This window comes from Xenopus tropicalis, chromosome 1 (assembly GCF_000004195.4).
Source record: "Xenopus tropicalis strain Nigerian chromosome 1, UCB_Xtro_10.0, whole genome shotgun sequence".
Classification (NCBI taxonomy): domain Eukaryota; kingdom Metazoa; phylum Chordata; class Amphibia; order Anura; family Pipidae; genus Xenopus; species Xenopus tropicalis.
Window position 1 is genome coordinate 39,730,135 of NC_030677.2, and position 22,184 is coordinate 39,752,318.

At 38.6% G+C, this 22,184-nt stretch overlaps 1 protein-coding gene across 3 annotated transcripts in view; it reads right to left on the reverse strand.

Moving 5' to 3' along the window:
• The window catches only part of lnx1 (ligand of numb-protein X 1), a 105,818-nt gene that overhangs the window by 25,116 nt on the left and 58,518 nt on the right, over positions 1-22,184 (reverse strand). For all 3 annotated transcript variants that reach the window (XM_018095508.2, XM_031895405.1, XM_004911203.4), the window contains one exon: positions 6,569-6,706. In XM_018095508.2, coding sequence (XP_017950997.2) covers positions 6,569-6,706 — 138 coding nt within the window. The remainder of the gene's footprint in view (positions 1-6,568; positions 6,707-22,184) is intronic.

The following is a 22,184-nucleotide window of genomic DNA, read 5'->3' on the forward strand; positions in this document are numbered from 1 at the left end:
GCTAATGGACTGATGTGTATAGGACAGGTGACTATTTTATTCCTTTCCTTTGCACTAAATTGCTTGTCATTTCAAAGTCTTTTATTTCTATTTCAAAACATGAAAAACGAAGTTACTCTATGCAGATGCTCCAGCCCAGGATATTAATATGAAATCAGCTTCAGAACACCGTGTTCCTTTCAGATATTGCTTGCGGATCTGTCGCTTGTTCAGAACGCTGCCATGGCACAAAAGTCACAAGCAGAGAGCGCAGGAACAAAGAATAAAGCATATTAGAATCCTTTTCAGCAAAAACACAGCAGTGCTTGTTGCATTAATTTACTAGGGAAGGGTAAGCCATTCCAATCTGAGTGTTTACCAGTGTATGCCTTGTCATCTTATTAAACATCTGCCCCTGCTAAATGACCCTGCTAAGCCACAGAATCAAAACAGCTTGTTTCCTCTCTCATATTTACTGCAAGATAAATGTTTACACGAGTCTATCAGAATCTAAAAAGTTCCAACACGTGCCCACACATGAGAGGCCCAGCTGCGTGTGCAGCGGAAGTTGGACAGAGACTAAGCAAGCCGTACAGCTGCCTCACTGACAGCGCAGCACGTGGGAGGCACTGACTGGCCTACAGCATGTGTATCTCTATCATTCTTAGGCATTAGGCCCCATTAGAACATTCCCTGACGGCTGTCACATCCCGAGTCTATAACTCATAAGGAAGAGTAAACTGTAGCTAATCTTTGATGACATATTTATATTTGGAATCATATTTGATTGGTTATCTATTTTCATGCACAGAGTCCTGCTAATGTGCAGCAATCTCAACAAGATGGGTTATTGTATTGTTGGATGTTCTGAGCATGATATGCCAAAAGTCCAAAAGTATCCCAAACACTAAAGTTCAAAAAATCAAAAATGACATCTGATTCAAAAATCATTATTAAAAGCATACAAACCCCTCAATATGCTGCCTAGGGGTTTTCATGCTTTTAATAATGATTTTTGAATATAATGTGATTTTTTATTTTTTGAACTTTTGTGTTTGGGATACTTTTGGACTTTGCTGCTTGGCTTGCCCTTTAAATCTGGGGGCCTTTTCCCTTTTGTTTTGGCTCATTTTGACTGGCCATTGAAGATCTCTCTTTTTGTTATAGTATAAAATGATATGCCACTTTACAATGGTGCAATTCTTAGCATTCCAAGAAGGCAGTTTCATTTTAAGGGATGGAATCTTGTGTGCAGTTCCATTTAAATGTATGCAGACTGATTTTGTCCTCTAGTGTGCATATTCCTGGTTAGAGATCATAGCCATGCATGGGTCCTGAGACAGGATATGACATAGCCAAACATGGTGGCCACCAACCCTGCTGTGCAGCTCTGCATTCGATGGAAGGGTGTGGGTGAATGAGGCATTTCTTTTTAAGTTTGGGGGCCTTACAGCTAAAAATCCAATAGAGGGGGATAGTTCTTCTTCGATTAAAAGTCCATAAACAATGTTCTTCCTGGAGTGAGCCAGAAGGTCCCCTTTGAGGCTAAACAATTTTCCAGGGCCTTCTTAGAGCATAGCCCTTTATCCTATAATATTCTAGTTATCTAGGCATTGTATTAGATTAGAAAGACCTACTGGTATTTGGTATAGGTCATCACTACTGCAATTAGCAAAAAATTCATTAGTAATTAGCTTTGATCAGACTATCGCACAAGAAATAATGAAAAGGGATTTCTGATTAGTTGATTGGTCTATAAATGAGTCCCTAAATGTTGTGAGTGAGTCTGGGTGCTAAAAGTCTACTGCAGTTTAAAAACCAGTGCAGTTACTGACAGCTACCGGCTGGCAATTGGATTTAATTAGTCTAATACAAGTTAGAAAATAAAGCAAAAATATGATTAGCTGCGCTGATGCAATATAGTAACTATTGGTAATTAGCTGCACTATCCCCAAATGTTTATTTCTAATATATATTTGTTTGTATATAATAAAACATATTGTGAATTGTAGCTCTAGAGCCATTTTCTCTACAGTGAGGGAAGTCAGAGAGAAACAGAGAGTCCTGACTGAACCTTGTGTTTGTTTCACATGCACCACCTAAGACAGCAGGATTACCCATGGTTTTTATTGGTCTCAGTGGTTCAGTTAGCCGCCACGCCATAATGTTAGCTCTGACCTGCAACAAGGGGGGTCAGTTGGAATATCAGGTTGCCCCAAGGGATTTACATGTGCAAATGTAGTCTTGGCTAAATGCAGTTATTTAGAGGGCAATCTTTTGCTCGACTGTGATATCATACCATGGATACGGATATATATTATTATTATTTCCTGCACATATGCTCCTTCACTGGACCCAAGCAGGTACCATGAGGCTATGGAACAATGACTGGGAACAAAACAGCTATTGTCTTCCCTCTAATACAAATCTTCTTGTGTTGCTTTGTATTTACATGCCCTTTATGTCACATAAACCAGAATCCTTGGCTTGTAAAAACCCTCTTTTTCCAACATGTGTGCTTTTGGCTAAGAATAGAAACATGGACACAGGGCTGAGCCGCAGAACAGGCTGAAGCACAGACTTTTTTCTGTTTGTACAGTGGAGTAGAATCAACAACATTCTCTTTTCCGAACTGAGCGAACGAAGGAATCTTATCCTGCAAAATAAGTCATGAGCGATCCAATACCCTATCAGGACAGCCATCTAACATTAATGTAACTAAACCATAAGTTTCTTTAGGGGAGGCTAGAATGTTTGTTTGTGTTATCTTTACTTAAAAACTTACATTTAGATTTGAACTAACATACATTTAACGGTACCAACCTTTACATTTAGTTTATTGCTGATGGTAGCAATCTAAGGCTGAATTAACAATGAGATTGAATGCTTAGCTGTGGCAGGGTAAACAAATGCACTATACTTATAAATGATACAAATGTATAAAATCTGAACCTCTAATGTGACAGAACAACCCTATTAAAGTTTTTGCTAAAATGTCACTGTGTTATAATAAAAAGGGGAGATTATGTGATGCTAGTATGGCATTTGGATGGTGAGAACATGAACCCAGGGCTGTAATAGCCCCATACTGCTTGCATAAAAGAAAAATTGAAATATACACGAGCTAGCTCAAATCAACACTTTGAAATGAAAAGGAATATACAACGTGTGTCTATATTCATTCACTATAAATGATCTCTTATAAACAATATGAGCTCTAGCAAGTGGTGGAACAGCCAACATCGAGTTTTGCCGATGGGTATACAGTAGATGGTCTTAAAATATCTGGAAATATCAGATATATACAAATATAAAGTCTCAACAAACAGCGGAAGAGAGCAGTTTAGCAGAGTTTTGGGATTTCTTTTTCCAGCTGTTAAAGATCGTGGTGGACCTGTAATGGTAAGGACAGGCATCTCATGGGAGTCTTTTGGAAAACCTGGTTCTCGTATCAATCCGAAAATTTAAGTTTTCCAAACATTTCTTGAGCCAAAACCATAGCCATTTTCCAGTAAGCCTTCCTCTTTAAGGTCTGCAATTTGGGACTGGCTTGTAGAAATAGGACCACTGAAAGGTATAATGTTTACCCTGTTGTAAAATATAAGGATATTAGACCTCACCAAAAAGTCCCATGTACAGACATGAGCCCACAGACCTATACAATCACTGAGCTTAGAGGTGATATCCTAGTATTTTACAATTAGAGTTTCTTTTTATAAGCCATTTCTGTGCACCATGTGACACAAGTGACCATCACTAAGCACCAGTAATAACTGCTGGATCCCTAAGTACTATACATATATTTTACTGGTCATTGATGGTTTCTATGTATTATACAGGAAAAATTTGCTCTACAATTTTTGCCACTAGACAGTAGACCTTTATATTAAATTGTTTTTTACAATAGTATATGCAATTACAATTGTACGAGGCATGGTATTTTTCCAGGAAGAAATGGAATATTGACACAATATGGACAGATTTCTTTTGTTTGGCTGATTGGCTTTTAACAGGTTTTACAAAACGAGCCCTTTCTGCTTGCCAGACCCTGGAGAGAAGTTAGGGATACAGCCAATTCTTCCCAGTACCCTTGTGCTCCTAGTAAATGGGTATATAGGATGCAGTTAACCTGTGGCCGTTGTTACACTATCCTGCTGTCTCAGGTATTCACTTAGAAGAGAGAACTTTGGAGACACCCTTCTTTCTTCATGACACATTTTAAACCTTTACTTAACCTCTCTTCATTTCCAGCAGTATGAATGAAATTCCCTGCATAAGTACTTGTTTTGGGAAAGCGTTCAAATCCCCGAATCCAGTTAAATCTTTAGCATGCTGGAGTTAATCTGTGTGACTAAAGATTGCACTTCAACACGTTCCTTCTTTCTTAGAGACTTTTACATTTCACGGCTGCTTACAGACGTCCATTTGATAGGAGGCGACTCAAAGAGCGATTTCTATCAACAATTTACCCAGATGTATCTTTGTATAAAGAATGGGTCTTTAAACACGTCATTAGGGAAAAACATTTCTTCCTCCTGTTACAGACGGATCGTTGACCCAGCTGTGCACTCTGGATCTTGGTGTACAAATCACTCCTTATTACACAAACATTGGTCTCCAGATTGACCAATCATTTTCCATGCAAAGATGAATGATCATCATCATAGTATGAACCAGATGTTGGGATGTGGTCACAAGCGCCTTGATCTATGCTCTAATCCAGACAATCTAGTGCAGCTAAGCTGCTTACAGCTGTTGTTGTAACACGTTGTTATGTTCTGGTACACGAGACAGGGTGAGCTCTGTGCCCAGTTTGGATCAGTCACTGTACTGGCACATTTTTCTACACCCTGTGTCAATTTCTTTTTGATTAGTTACAATCGTGTGTGTCAAACGCATCATATAGTGCTCAATAGGATGCAATGCCCTATACATTATAATAGTGTTGTTGGGTAGGGTGAGGTTGATAGATGATGGGCAGTTTCATTTTACTAAGAAGATTTTTTTAGGCCTGTGTTGGCTTTTTAAAAACAATTTCTCACTTTTAAAAGAAAAATAAACAAGGTTATATTCAATTTTATTTATTTTTTTATTACGAAGGCGAAGATTTATTATTGATCAGACAGGGGAAACCAGGATTCCCAGCACTGCAATGTATACAGTGATTTATCAATCCCTTCCTGGAAAAGTTTTGAATGAATTGCCATATTTATCAAAGCAGATACCTGTGTCAGTTCATCAGAATGTGTTTGACTGTTTTGAGTGGTTGCGCACTATTCTTCCATGTAGAGTGTTAGTGCTCTGCAGACACATTAATCTGCATTGCAAGAAGGAGGGGATGTAATAAAAGTCTTTAAAGGGAAAACTATGCATCTTTTTCTTTGTGCAAAAAATGCTGCCCCACCCCCCAACAAAAATGCAGCTGGGGTGAATAAGAGTGTTTAGCTCCTAACAAAAAAAAAAATACATGTATAAATATTAGAAAGCAATTTAGTGTGGATTTCCAAACAAATCCCTAAGGTTGATGGGAAACTGTGCAATAAAACTTTGTAGTGCAATAACTGTCTATTAAAGAATATCACATTGCACATTTTTACAAGTTTGATTACATTTTGCCAAAAGTGTCATAAATAATGAAAATGATTGCCTGACTTGACATGACAATAAGGTTCCAATCAAACATCTCAGCTATTGGAGCAATGAAAGCCAAATAAACCCTTTATTGCTTTCTTGATCCAGCTGATACCTTTAAGATTTCTACTGGCAGCCATCTTTATATGAATACTAGGGACATGACGAGTTCTAGACAAGTGATCAACTTTGGGCATTAGGTCTTTTAATAATCAACAATATATTACAAGAAAATAAGTGTAAAATTATAAGATGATCATATCCTGCCCCTGGCCTAGTCCGCATAACTGCATTTAAAGCAGCTTGTTAAGTATATTTTCAGTTATCTAAGTATATGGAGCAAGCCTGGAAATTTTCTTTTTCCCAAACACGCTCTTTTGGTATTGTTATGTCAGTACAAAGCCCTGTACTCACCACTGGGCCAGAATGGTGGCTTGGGGAGCAAATGTTCTGACACTTACTCTGCACATTGTCATATGCATTAGTTGTTCCACACATACACTGCTGGTACACACAGCCTAAATTAGAATAATATATACGTCATGTTATCAGTAAAGGTCACACACATTATTCAGATTCAAGTTTGCATCACTTGTCAATGTCACATGTAACAGCAATACTGGGTAAATGTCACCCAGAGATGCATGTAATACTCTGTATAAAACCACTGTTTAGGGCAGCCATTGTGCCAGGCATACTTTATGTATATATATGTATACAGGCAACCTTTACCTGCCCCTTTATATGTGTTTTATTTACTAATGGAAACATAGGGGTTGTATAATAAAAGGCACTAAATTTGCCCAGGAGCAGTAACCCATAGCAACCAATTAGCAGGTAGAATTTACTTCTCCTGCAAACATCTTACTGATTGCTATGGGTTACTCATCCTGTGCAAACTTAGGGCCCTTATTACAAATGGGCGATAGAACTGAATGCTGCAACAGTGTCCCAGTACCTTGTTGAAGTAGTTCCTCTCATTGGTGCATGTTGCAGGGCTGTCGTTGTTGTTATGCCACCGTGCCTCCTGCAAGATATCAGGGGTCTGATGCCTGCTGTGCCTTGATACAATAAAGTAAACCCCCTCCTCGCTGGCCTGAGTGATGGAAAACAGATGTAAGTCATGGTGTTAACTGGTACAGACAGCAACTTTCTTATCAGAGGTCAGACGTCCATGCTGATGTCTCTCTCTTTTAGCAGTGACCGGCAATATATAAATACGGTCAATACAGGTTCAGGTATATCAATAACAATATAACCATTACAACCATTTGGATATTCATGTTAAAGGCTGGAAATCATTGGAGTAGTACAGAATTTGACCCCCTTTTGAAAACGATTTGGGCCTTGCTTTAAAGGAAATCTATACCCCCAAACAATGTAGGTCTCTATAAAAACATATCACATAAAATAGCCAATATGTAAAATATGCTTCATCTAAATCAACCATTTTCCTAACAATATACTTTTTTAGTAGTATGTGCCATTGGGTAATCCTAAATAGAACATTTATATTTTAGGTACTAAGGGCCGCCCCCCTGGGATCGTACGATTCACATTGCACACAAACAAACCAAGGGCACACATATATGTTAGGTAACACCAGCCAATTAAAGTTCTGTCTTTTTCTCTCACATTCCTTCCTGTTACAAATAGAGCTGCAAATTTCTTTAATAGGCCACTTAATATGATATAAACTATCTGTTGGTTAAGTATTCATTCTGGGGGTATAGTTTTCCTTTAAATATTTAGCTACTAACTTTCTTCCTAAGCAATAGGGAACATCAGTTAGGCCCACAACATTTTTAACCAACACAACTGAATTCTAAAGATGTGACCCTAACATTACATGGTCAGGTAACCTTATACTAATAGGGCATAAAATAAATTGTATAAAAAGCTAGATAAATGAGGTGCTAGCTCTTGTAGGCTCATTTGTTTTCTCTGGGCCATAGTATATAGAAAGCAAAAAAATCTGGCCATATATTTTAAGATGAACTCAGCCAGGTTACCAAGAGATGTGGTCTTTGGCCAAACCTTGTCCTCATTTATATTAACTGGGGGCAACCAAACAACCCCTTTACTGTATGTCCACAGCTAACAATGTATCCAGAATGACTAGTTTAATCTAATAGATACAGCCATGTAGTCCAACATGCTGGCAGCATTGTTTCATTTGTACACCATATGGACAATGTTCCCTATTAGCCAAGTGTACATCCACATAATTTGAGGCCAGTGGACACAACAAATTGTTGTGTGTGCAGTGAATTTTCTATGAAAATACATTTTTTCATGCTAACTCTGGCATGCACACTTTGTTTTACAAGTACACGTACCAATACATTTTTGTGCATATGGAAGGAAACTGGAGAGAACATTGGAGATGGGTTTGTGTAATGCTTTCCAGGTCATGTTGAAAAATTCACAATGATTCCAGAAGCTAGAAGGGCTGAACTGATTGCATTTCATAAATCAGGTTGCAATCAGTCAACGGCTTGTATTACTTAGAGGCGCCCCATGTTTTTCATATGATTCGATAGCCTTAGTCTATGTTTTCATGATGCTACTTGGAGATAAAGCAGCCATACGGATTACTCCGTTTCATAGGTTTATACTACTGCTATACTAGAATTATTTTCAGAGAGAAGATACCGCAGCTGGCTATTGCAGTCTTACCTAAAACTGGCTATACTCAATGATATTCAATTCATGTATAGGATGTGTAATGTATAGGCATTGGGGATGAGAAATCTAATCAGCTGGTGTGCCATACCTGCCAAAGTACAGTGCATTAGCAGATGAAGAAGTGAACAGGAGCTGCCGGAGCCTCAGAAAGGCAACCATACTATGTATTTGTTATCCATCCCCTTGGCCAACAGTGCCTAAAGTGCCTAAAACATATTAGCCAGGGGTTATAGAACAAATGCAAATAAAACATATGTAAAATGATTTAGTGCACAGAGTGGTAGGTTTATTATGATCAGGTGAAAAACAGTATCATGAGACTTTCCCAAATTCCTTGTACAAATAATATTACTTAGTATGGGTCTAGCTGGGAGGTATGGCTGAAAACATAGAGGAATAGAGCTCTCACACACTGACTACAGGGGGACTAGTTTCCTTTTATGTTTGCATAATGTATATGTATTTATATATACACACACACACACAAACATCTCCCAGCATTCCATTGCTGTTGTTGAAGATCAACAAAGGCTGGAGGCTTCATTAGGGGCAGCTTTGATGTAAAGTGAAACTGACATGCTCTTGCCTTTCTTTACACACTTTCCGTAATCTGGATCTTCATACCTCAAGTCTACTAAAAATCACTTAGGCTGACTTTGCATTCTCACGCGTTTTCATGCGTATATCGGCTACATGTGCCTGCACCCGAGCGTATCCCATTCATTCGGGTGCAGGCACAAGTAGCAGACGTAGGGCTGAATTTTCGGCAAGCGTTTTTCCGCTTGGGATCAAGTACAAGGCACTGTATTAATATTACAGTAGAAATGAAATCTTTTTTAAAACCTATTTTCTTAAAATAATTCAGAGCTCTTCAGATAAAGGGATGCCATACTTGTAATTATATTGTATTGTAAAAATGTAGGTAGAAAAAAAAGTAGAGCTATACATAATTATATATACAGTACCTGTACATATTATCATTATCCTTTATTTCTAACATATTTTGCAGGGCTTTAAAGTGATTATACATCATCAGCCTCTGCCTCTATGGAGCTTGCAGTCTAAGTCCCTATCGCCTTCACTCATATCCAATTTGAGGGTCCAAGTAGAGTTCCTTTATGAAACCCCAGAAAAGCTAGGCCTAAGGGAGGTCACCATGCTTGTACCCCTGTTACAGGTATTTCTGAGTAATGTAATATAAGCAGGAAAGCAATTGTTAGCATTATGAACAGAAGTAGGAAGTAAGTTCATTTGTCACCCTCCAAGCACATTGGTCTGGTATTGCCAGGTTTACTATTTACTTGTATAATCAGCTTCATCTGAACCCTGTGTTTTCACTAATAGGCTCTGGCACAAGCAGACTGATGAGAATGTAAGCAATCTGTCTTGCACTGACCCCAAAGGTCCAGCCCTCTAGCCAGATTGAAAGAATATTTCTGTCCGTGCCAGACTTTAATATGCGGTGCCCCAGAGCAACTTTATTCTTTCAGGGATTGGCTTGAAGCATTCAAACTACAAATTAAGCAAGATAAATAGAGTACCAGAGCCCAAAATAAGATTAGGAACACATGTAGGATGACCCTAACCAAACCTTGTTTTATTTATAATGTTATTTTAGAACCAAAAGTGGATGTTGCAACAACATTATTTTTTGACCCTGCATTAATGGGGTAGCATACATGTATGTTTATAGTAGGCTAAAGAAATATTACTTGTATTGATGTAGAATGTGTTCTGTCTATCTTTCAATGTAAAAAGAATGCATATTCTTTATTATGTAAAGCTAATGGATGGTGTTTTTGTGTAATGCCACTCTCCATGCTTTTTCCTTTTTGTCATTGCTGCCTGTGTCTCAGGCTGATATCAGTGTTGTAGTCACTGCACATCTGCCTGGTTACACTTTGAAGAAAAATGATTTGGTTTGTGAAAATATAGCCAACATGCATTATATTGTTCCCTTAGATACTTTACATGTAATACTTCTTTACTTATCTCTTATATTACAATTGCATTGTTGCTTTTTCTCAAAATATACAAAATACACAAATAAGGGTGTATAAACAAGAGATTCTGAAAATTGTCAAATAAAAACTTCTCAAATACTTCTAAATGTTCAAACTTCTCAAAGACATCTACAGTGGTGTGAAAAACTATTTGCCCCCTTCCTGATTTCTTATTCTTTTGCATGTTTGTCACACAAAATTTTTCTGATCATCAAACACATTTAACTATTAGTCAAAGATAACACAAGTAAACACAAAATGCAGTTTTTAAATGAGGGTTTTTATTATTTAGGGAGAAAAAAAATCCAAACCTACATGGCCCTGTGTGAAAAAGTAATTGCCCCCTGAACCTAATAACTGGTTGGGCCACCCTTAGCAGCAATAACTGCAATCAAGCGTTTGCGATAACTTGCAACGAGTCTTTTACAGCGCTCTGGAGGAATTTTGGCCCACTCATCTTTGCAGAATTGTTGTAATTCAGCTTTATTTGAGGGTTTTCTAGCATGAACCGCCTTTTTAAGGTCATGCCACAACATCTCAATAGGATTCAGGTCAGGACTTTGACTAGGCCACTCCAAAGTCTTCATTTTGTTTTTCTTCAGCCATTCAGAGGTGGATTTGCTGGTGTGTTTTGGGTCATTGTCCTGCTGCAGCACCCAAGATCGCTTCAGCTTGAGTTGACGAACAGATGGCCGGACATTATCCTTCAGGATTTTTTGGTAGACAGTAGAATTCATGGTTCCATCTATCACAGCAAGCCTCCCAGGTCCTGAAGCAGCAAAACAACCCCAGACCATCACACTACCACCACCATATTTTACTGTTGGTATGATGTTCTTTTTCTGAAATGCTGTGTTACTTTTACGCCAGATGTAACGGGACCCGCTCCTTCCAAAAAGTTCAACTTTTGTCTCGTCGGTCCACAAGGTATTTTCCCAAAAGTCTTGGCAATCATTGAGATGTTTTTTAGCAAAATTGAGACGAGCCTTAATGTTCTTTTTGCTTAAAAGTTGTTTGCGCCTTGGAAATCTGCCATGCAGGCCGTTTTTGCCCAGTCTCTTTCTTATGGTGGAGTCGTGAACACTGACCTTAATTGAGGCAAGTGAGGCCTGCAGTTCTTTAGATGTTGTCCTGGGGTCTTTTGTGGCCTCTCGGATGAGTTGTCTCTGCGCTCTTGGGGTAATTTTGGTCGGCCGGCCACTCCGGTTCACCACTGTTCCATGTTTTTGCCATTTGTGGATAATGGCTCTCACTGTGGTTCGCTGGAGTCCCAAAGCTTTAGAAATGGCTTTATAACCTTTACCAGACTGATAGATCTCAATTACTTTTGTTCTCATTTGTTCCTCAATTTCTTTGGATCTTGGCATGATGTCTAGCTTTTGAGGTGCTTTTGGTCTACTTCTCTGTGTCAGGTAGCTCCTATTTAAGTGATTTCTTGATTGAAACAGGTGTGGCAGTAATCAGGCCTGGGGGTGACTACAGAAATTGATATTGAAATTGAAAATTGAAATTGATAAACCACAGTTAAGTTATTTTTTAACAAGGGGGGCAATCACTTTTTCACACAGGGCCATGTAGATTTGGAGTTTTTTTTCTCCCTTAATAACGTAAACCTTCATTTAAAAACTGCATTTTGTGTTCAATTATGTTATCTTTGACTAATAGTTAACGGTTTTTGATGAGCAGAAACATTTAAGTGTGACAAACATGCAAAAGAATAAGAAATCAGGAAGGGGGCAAATAGTTTTTCACACCACTGTAATTTCTAAATAATATATTTAAAAGACAAAAATTATATTAATTATTTTTGTAACACAGTTCTTGACTCATTTTTAGCATGGTTTTATCAACATAACATAATGCATATTGCCTAATTCTGATTAATAAAACAGTTTCATTGAACCCAATAACTTGGAAGGAGTTGGCTATGTGGTTAGAAATAGGTCAAACTCACTGCTTATAACTAGCCATGCTAACAGTTTCTGTCATTTAAAAACATGATGGTTTTGTAGATTCTCATCATAGCAGCCATAGCCTATTAAATCTGCCAGCACATTTAAAGGAAAACTATACCCCCAGAATGAATACTTAACCAACAGATAGTTTATATTAAGTAATCCTATGATCCCAGGAGGCGGCCCTTAATTCATAAAATGTTCTATTTAGGATTACTCAATAGCACATACTACTAAAAATGTATATTTTTATGAAAATGGTTTATTTACATAAAGCAGGGTTTTACAACCCGCTAGGACTACCTGGCTTACAACTAAGGGCACTTATTCATGTGGTGCATGGAGGTGCATCATTAGTACAACAGCGGGAAAGTACTTTGATATGAATATGTATGCCAATTGCAACACACGTTTTGTAGTTTACCTTTACACTGTAATATCCAATATGTCGGCTGTACAACTTGCTCTTTAAAATGCAGAATGTGCAAACATATTGGACAGATTGTTTCTAAGAGCAGTAGCAGCCCCATTTGTTCAATGTTACAATAGCTATCCATCTTTTGTACAGATTCAGGTAATAGATTGAGTCTTGCCCGATAAAAGTTTGGGGGTATAGTTTTCCTTTAATGACCAGACCAAAAACTCAACCACAAGTGAATACCATATTGCTTCTCTAGACCACTCAAATCTCAGCTGGCAATAAGAACCTGGCTACTAGAGCAGGATGCTAACAGTTATCATTAAAGTGACCATACTTTACCTTTACAATAGTACATGTAGAAGTGCAAGAAATGGTAAAACATTGGGTTGGATATTGTCCTTAGTGTTGTAGTGTGCTAAGTTGTGCTGTAGAACTTTCTAGTTATCTCACATACCTGAGAAATTATGTTTATTGTTTGGAAAACAGCCACAAAGAATGTGTAGCTGTTGTGGGTTCAGTCTGTTTTTACTCATGAGAATAATCTAAAGTTTCATGTTACAGTCAGACCTGAGATTTGACAGCTGAAGGAAGTCAGTAATGTAATGTCTCGCACTGAGGGTTCATAATGTGCCCAATTTATCGGAATTGGGCTTCAGATGTAAGCAACCTGAGATAACAGCCAATTTGCGTGTAACTGATTGCTTTTTGGCAGTATATTGATCAGGCACTTGGTCTTTAGGAAATTCACAATAATAGTGTCTTTAGTGAACATCAAATAAATGGTAGTGTGTAGCTAGTATAGACACAGCTATAAAAAAAGGGACTGCATACACAATGAAGAACAAATGCTGTACTGTATTTTTTTTTTTTTTAAATATATAAAAAAATCAAACATTTTCAGTCCTAAAATTATGTAATAAAAAATGACCCTAGAAATTCAGTTGACACAGATGAATGTTAATGGCTGGGGGCCATAATTAAAGTATGAAAAGGGTTTTGGTGCTGCAAAGCAGAAGATAATGGGCCATATACAGACACCAGCATACCAGTCTGACATGCCAGGTCTATATGATCATAAAAGTCAATTTGAAGGGGATCTTGTAAAATCCTTAATATAGTTGTGCTAACATAGGTGCTAAAAATGCTTAAAAATGATTCATGTAGTGACAGCCCCTAGCTGGGAATAGAAGTGTCAGATCTAGGTTACTGTGCTGCATATATGGACTAAATACATAATTCACCCTGTTCTGGGATTTACAATAAACAATGTGAAAAAAAATGGAATCGCTCATTTTAAGCTTTTCAGCGCAGTATTTAGGGGCAAGTAATCTGTTACAGTAAACTGAGAAGCTTTTTTTGCTTTGTTTATTTTAAATCCCTGAACTGGGTGAATTAGATATTCAGTCCATATATGCAGCACAGTAACCTAGATCTGACACATCTATTCCCAGCTGAGGTCTTTATCACTGAGTATTAGCAACAGAATCAAATGCAGACAGTAGCCAAACAGCTCTGTAACCTAGCCCATGGCAGAATTGCGGTTTGGCCTTTTTTAATTTAGAACGAATAGTGACAGGGGAGAAGAACCCCTAAGTGAACAGAACTTATGTACATATCCATCGTAAGCATCCTTGAACAATATTACAGTAACTTAACAAACCCCGTTTTGATAAGCAAATTCAATTGTATATGTCCATAAACATTTAACAGTATTTATAAGCTGGACATAAATACTCCAATATATTATATGATTTTCTGAATCTGCAGCCACATTGTATGATTCTCTCTACCTTGCTGAGTGGTTTAATGAACTGTAAACCAAACTCTGTTGCAACTGAAATGAAGATCAGCCAAAAAAATACAAACAAGACACCAATTATGCAACTATATAAGTTCATATACCAAACCAACTTGCCTGTTTTAGGGCACTTAATTGGATATGGCCAGCTAAGCCATTCTGTGTTTGGCCAGCATTACTTATTGTTTGGTATGTTATTACATAATGTAGGAGAACATAGGGACTATTGTAAATACTGGGCCTTCGTGGAGAAACACATTTGAGAAACTTGCCTTGGGTAGCACCTCAGGGTGGCACTGAATCCTGAAAAGCCCCTGCTCTGAGGTGACTTCTTCCAGTGAGGTATGAGATATTTTAGAGAGTGATGAGCGAATCTGTCCCATTTGCTTTGGTGAAAAATTCACAAATCTTTGAAAAGATTCGTGAAACGCAGAAAAATTCCCGAAGTGCTGTAAATGACTTGCATAAAAAAATTGTTGTGTGCATCAAAAAAAATTGTTACCCATTTGTAACCTGCCCAATCAGAATTTGCCCCTTGTGCCTTACCCTCAAGGGGGAATTGATAATGAAATACCCAAAGGGACACAAGAATCGACTGTTTCTCTTTGTACTATTGTGAGAGGAAATCAGCTTTAGAATAGGCTGCAGAGCTTCGGGTTTGAAAAGCCCAGCAACAAAGATACCCATGGTCTTAACTGCTCATTTACCACCCCAAGAGAAACCGCAATGCTTTTGTGACATCATGAGAATGACCTGCAAGCTTTGAAGTACTGGGTACTATGTATCTGCCCATTTGTGATAATCAAAGGAAGTTACAATTATATGTGCCACATAGGAATAATGGAAGAAAAGCAGGGAACAATCTAGTTCATGGTGACCATTACCTGCCCTCATGCTAAAAATATTCTTCTTGTGTTCTGATCATAAGGAATGAAAGTGACAAGCTCAAAGCAGCATTAGTATCTATGGAATTCTGCATTCCATCAAAAAAAGCTTTTAAACAGTTTTGCTTTTTCTCATTTCATTTTCTATGCTGTAATGTAAATCTGAAATACTTCACAGATTAAATGACCAGGAATGTCAGAAAGTTTACACTTTTTTGTGTTACTGTTCTTTAAAAACCACGGTGGGGGTTAAAGATTTTAAAACTGTTTGGTGGCTAGGGCCCCAAATGAAGTAGAAAAATGATGTTATTCATGATGTCTAACAGCAGTTGAACAAAAGCTGTAGAGAAAGAAAATGGGTGACCCACAGCTGACTCTTTACTTCAGTTTTCAAATGCATCACCATCCAGGTGCCATACTAGATACACAGTGTGGCTTTAATTTAAAACATTCTGGAGAGCAGTATATACTAAAATATTTTAAGAACTGTTAAACAGCCTCATATGTCATTTGGGTCAAAAACATTTTCCCTATAGGAGGCTCAGGCTAAATGCCCTCCCTGCTTGACCCTAACACTGGTCCTGATTATAGCAGTCATGGAAGATCTTACATTTTTGCATGCCTTTAAAGAACAAACCATATAGATTGGTTAGCCATAATGTAACCCATGTTTAAACAGGTATGAAAACTAGTATCACACAAATGATCAAATAGAAGGGAGTAAAGCTGGTCATATACCGTATATCTGTATCTTGTTATCTCACTAGGTTGCTGAAAGGGTGCAATTTTTCCCAATTTGGTCACCCAACTGTTGGGCCACATTGATCAGCTTACACTAATGGCCATGCATAGTCTTCGGCTTCAGAAAGCAAACTTTACTGAGAGGGCTTTCAACCCTGGTTTATGAGTATATCTGAAAGAGTACTGATCAGATTATGTTAGGGAATGCAACTGGTCCAATTGGCTTTATTTCACATCATTTTATGAAGAGCCACACTATACTGAATGAAACGCTGGCAGTAGGCAGTCTTCCTGCTCATGTCTTGTCTCACACAGGATGTCTCAGACACACATTTTTGTACAGGTATGGGATCCCTTATCCGGAAACCTGTTATCCAGAAATTTCCGAATTACGGAAAGGCCGTCTCCCATAGACTTTATAAGCAAATAATTCTAATTTTAAAAAATTATTTCCTTTTTCTCTGTAATTATAAAACAGTACCTTGTACTTGATCCCAACTAAGATATAATTAATCCTTATTGGGGGCACAACAATCCTATTGGGTTTACTCAATATTTAAATGATTTTAAGCAGACTTAAGTTATGGAGATCCAAATTACAGAAAGATCCCTTATCCGGAAAACCCCAGGTCCCGAGCATATTGGATAATGGGTCCCATACCTGTATTACTAGGAGAAAATCTGCAGAGACTTGTAGTAGACAGGACAGCAGATGCTGAATCTACTTAATCTCAACACAAACTTTACTGAGTTGAATTACTAAAATCATTCATTTGATAAATTTGATGTCACATCTTGGAAATCTTTGCCAGATCTTACAATTTTTAGGATAATTATTGCATAAATGGAGAATACAGCTCATACATTTCTAGCTATTATAGATTTGTGCTTTGGAGTTGCAAAAAACAGAATGAAAGTAAACACAAAAGGATATTTTGTTGCTTCCACTGGTACTTGACTGCGACCCAAAATTTCCACAGGAGTAATCAAAAATAAAAAGGTAAAAATGTTGCATATAATTAATAAAAATACAAAGAAAAGTCCCTCTAAATCAGTGCTGTCCAACTTCTGCGGTGCCGAGGGCCAGAATTTCTCTAGCATACACGGCCACACCCACTTCAAACCACACCTATTTTATCACAATGGTGGTAGTGCAGCAAAAACCCAAATGCTTGTTCCTCACTACTTGGTCCTCACCCTTCATTCATATGTGAAAGAATTATATTATGTCATATTAAGATATATCCTTAAATCCATATGCCTCCTCCTCCCCTGTGGATAGCACAGAAACCCCCAGCACATAATTACACACCTTAGGGACCATTTAATAGCTATTTCCAACTGCTAACAAACTACCAGAACAAACCCCTGCCAGGTTCACCTCCCACAGGCAGCATAGGGCAGGCAGAGTATGGCACCGACAGGCAGGGTAGGGCCAGGGCCGGATTTCTATCCTGGGCGCCCCGAGGCCGCCCCTGTGGGTGTCCCCTCGTGCGCATGCGCGAACATGCCATCTCCCCATTGCACATGCGCGAACGCTCCTTTAAACTCCCATACGGAGCAGTGGGGAGAGGTCCCGACTGCTCCGTATGGGAGCCAAATTTAAAAATGTTCTTGCGGCGGGGCGGCATGCCGCCCCTAAACTTCTGCCGCCCTAGGCCCGGGCCTTTGTGGCCTCTCCACAAATCCGGGTCTGGGTAGGGCAGGCATAGTATGGCACGCACAGGTAGCATAAGGCAGGCAGAGTATGGCATACACAGGCAGCATAAGGCAGGCAGAGTATGGCACACACAGGCAGCACTCTGTCTGCCCTATGCTGCCAGTGTGTGCCATACCCTCCCTGCCCTATGCTGCCTATGTGTCATACTAGGCCTGCCCTACATGTTTGTGCCATACCCTCCCTGCCCCATGCTGCCTATGCGCCATAATCAGCCTACCCTATGCTGTCTGTGTGTTCCATACCCTCCCTGCCCAATGCTGCCTATGTGCCATAATCTGCCTACCCTGTGCAGCCTGTGTGTGCCATACACACAGGCAGCATAGGCCAGGCAGTACATACAATGTCTGAGGTGTGAACAGGAGAACAATGTGGGTGATTACAGCCTGATCTTGAGGTGTGAACACTGCAGGGGGTGAACAATGCAGGGATTAAGAGGTGTGAACAATACAGGGGGATTACAGCCTGAATCTAAAGTGAGAACCATGCAGGGGGCCAGTTAATCTCAGTACTGATATAATTTAAAGTTTACATAAAGGTAAGACATCAAAGCAGCCAGACAGGTGGGGGGCCACGGGCCGCAGCCAGTTGGACAGCACTGCTTTAAATAATGTTTGTGCGTAACCCATTTGGGCCTGTGGTTGCCTAACAAACACTGTATTTTAGTACCCTTCCTAAGAGCGCAGTATTAAGGTGGGACTAGTACAATAGCTTGGTCATGAAATGGTCCTGAGTTTGTATTGCTTTTGCAAAGCTAATTTTTCATTGCCTGTGTTGACAGTTTATCCCAGCTGATTTAACTGGATATAATACTCTGAAAAGAATAGCGAAGATGGAAATAATAACAGGATGTGTGGAATAAAACAATATCTGTATCGTCTTAGTCTTTGGAGGGGCTCCAGACAATAGAAAGGAGGGGACAGAAAACAAAAGCTATGTTTGGAGCACACACACAAGTCAATAATACTTTTTCTGTTGGACCTCAGAAGTGTTTACAAACATAATCACATATAACTGTGGTACAAATATAGAGCATTATCGATGTATGGAACAAGCTGGAATGTGGTAACTGCCTAATACAGATGCATGTTCTCATTTGAACCTTATCATTGGCTGACTAATGGCTGGGGGCCAACAATCTCAACCCACCTACAGATGACACTTTTCATGTAATCCATAGTTATATGACTAATTGCTTATTTTTTTCCACTTCATGGTCTTGTTATTTGCAAATTCCAGATCCTATAAAGTGCCAAACCTTCACCTTTTGATAAAGTCTAGAACCCAAACCAAACAAAACAAATTTTAGGTGCCTAAACCATAAGGTATAGGCTGAAATATAAGGTTCTGTCCTGAAGTGTTTATACAGGTATGAAACCTGTTATCCAGAATGCTCGTGACTTAGGGTGTTCCGAAAAAGGGGTCTTTTTCTAATTTGGATCACCAGACCTTAAGGGGCATATTTATTATGCTGTGTAAATAACGGTGAGAAAATTCGCCACACATCACCAGGCATAAAATCTGGCGTTCAGATGGCAAACTTCTCCTTTTATTTTACACAGCTTTTTACACCGTTTATTCAGCTAATTCATTTCACACAGCTTAATAAATATGCCCCCAAGTGTACTAAAAAAAGAAAAAAAAACATTTAAACATTTAAAAACCTGATATGATTGTTTAGTCTCCAGTAAGGATTAATTATATCTTAGTTGGGATAAAGTAAAAGGTACTGTTTTATTATTACAGAGTAAAAAGTAACCAATGGAGTCTATGGTTGATGGCCTTCCCATAATTTGAAGCTTTCTGGATAATGGGTTTTGGATACCAGATCCTATACCTGTACTTTATATATTTTCTTAATGGAAATTTATATCAGTCATACAAATACAAAAATACTAGAAATGACAGGTGGCACTATAATGCAATAATCACCATTGAGGCAAGTATTTATTTTAGAATAAAGTCTTTATATCATCCAATACAGTGTTCAACTTCTGTTTTGTACATAGAAACATAATCTGCACTGAAGGGTATATGGAAGTGTTTTCCTCATACAATACAGTGAATAAATGTATGCCTGCTTATTATGTTAGCCTTGGTGTATTGTGTTTGTTACTATGGTTTCTCATATAGAACAACTGTCAGCTGTAAGGAATCTTTCGAACTGCACTTCAATGGATTCCACTTTGTACCGAACACTCGTGACTTTACAAAACAGCAAATTTGATCATGATCCAAGTGTTCTGGGGACGGCATTTTGTTTTAGAAGAAATTGCTATATTTTTGGAGCCAGAGTGACCCCGACACTATACTGAGCACCAGAGGTCATTATTCTCTATGGGACTATGGCACCACTTAGTGTGGAGTTGGAGAGTATTTTCAGGCTGCTCTGGCTCCAAGTATACAGTGATTTCCCCCCCCCCCCCATGGCAGTGCCCAAGTCACCTGGTCCTAGATGCATCACAGAAAGGGGTCTGTTTTACTTTAATGGACACAAATGTGCTCCCTCCTCTGTTTATGTGTTTATTTGGATGGATATATTCCATATATATTTTATATATATTATATATTTATATATATTTTTCCCTCCATATTTTATTCCAATTTCATCTGTCACTCACATTATAAAATAAGAAAAATGGTAATGGATACACATTAAATCACTCCATGTTCATTCACGCCTCAGTGTGTAGGTTAAAAACAATAATCCGTGGTCACATTGTTTTTCTTTGTTATTCATAAACATACCATGTGTATCCAATTCCTCTTTATATCTCTGGACTGTGCCTCTTTCCCAGCTAGCAGCACACATGTGTATGGCGGACGTGTTACACACAGACCCTGCAGTCAAACTGGGGCCCTTCATAAACTTCTCCATTGCCTCCTGACTTTCAGTGGCCCTTGTGTGACCTTAGTGACTATGCAAATAACCGAGCATATGAGCTGTGTAATGGCTTTCAGGTGTGGCGCTCAACAAATTACAGCCTTCCTTCTTGGCATCTTGTCAGAGAGGGCTGGAGTCATTTGTGAGCAAAATGAATGGGCGGCCTGGCAGTGATAGATACGGAGAGGGCCCCCATGTCCTGCATAATGTCCCCGGCTCTGGACAGCTTTCATGGGGGAAGGAATTTTATAATTGCAAAGCAGAGTGTTTGTCTGAGGAACTCATCCAAATGCTTTTTGTTACTTTCCTTTCCTTGGCAATTGGAAAGTTTAAAGTGTCCCGAATTAATCAAGAAGTCTGGAGCCTATAGCTTGGACAAGCCCAAGATTAGCCTTTATTGTGTGGGAGAAACTGAAAAAGACACAGCTGTTCAAATGTAGCTGCCTCCTATTCTAATTCAACATGCTGGATGTAATCGCATCCCTTCCCAATGGCAACTCACAAGTACTAGTATATATACACACATACACATATATTCTTTGTACACTTGGATAAAAATACTACCTCATATGCGCACACAGACAGATAAAAAAAATCCATTCTCGGTATCTACACTAAAGAGGGGGAATTATTGAAATTCTGGATTTTGGTGGTTTTATAGTTTTTTTTAAACTATGACTAAACTCATTTCCACAAATGTCATTTAGAAAAAAAAAATTGACGTAGTATGAAGGAAAAAAGTAATGAAAAAACTGTGAAAAACTGCAACTTTTCATTTCATTTGAATTATCACATGAAAACCACAACTTTTTCGTATTGTCACATAAAAGCCAGCTTCAAAACAAGCAAAGAAAGATCTTCCAATTAAAAAATTAACATCTGATCTTGACAGGTTTTAGCTGGTGTATTTTTGCATTCAGGTTTGTTGGGGTTTTTTCATACAATAAATTGCGACAAAATCTATTTTTTTCCGTGACAAGAAAAAAAAAGAGGGAGTGAGACAGGAGGAGCGAGAGGAAGGGGTACAGGGTGGAGGAATAGCTGCCCGAGGAGAGCAGCAGTGAGATGTGCTGTCCCTTTAAGTTATAAACAGCATGATGTGAAGTAGTAATGTACCAATTTAATTTGCAGTTTGGTCCCATAGGAAAATGACCAAACTGTAGATTATACAGGAAATAAAATGCCCTCTATTGTAAAATTAGTCACCAAGGAGTTCCATGACTGTATAAAGGCACAAGGCCAAAGGCCTTGTAGAAAACGTCTTTCTTCCTTCACATAGTCATAGCTACTGGGGTATCCCAATCTAACTGCCTCTTAGCGGGTAGAACAGCCAATTATAAGCAAGTGCAGTAGTCATATCTGAACTAAAATCCGGCAGAAGAGTGAAAGATTAGCTATGAATTGTATAGTATTAATAATACTGGGTATGCTAACAAATGCTATAAACACCTCAGAATCCATGGAATTTCTAGCCTTTAGAATG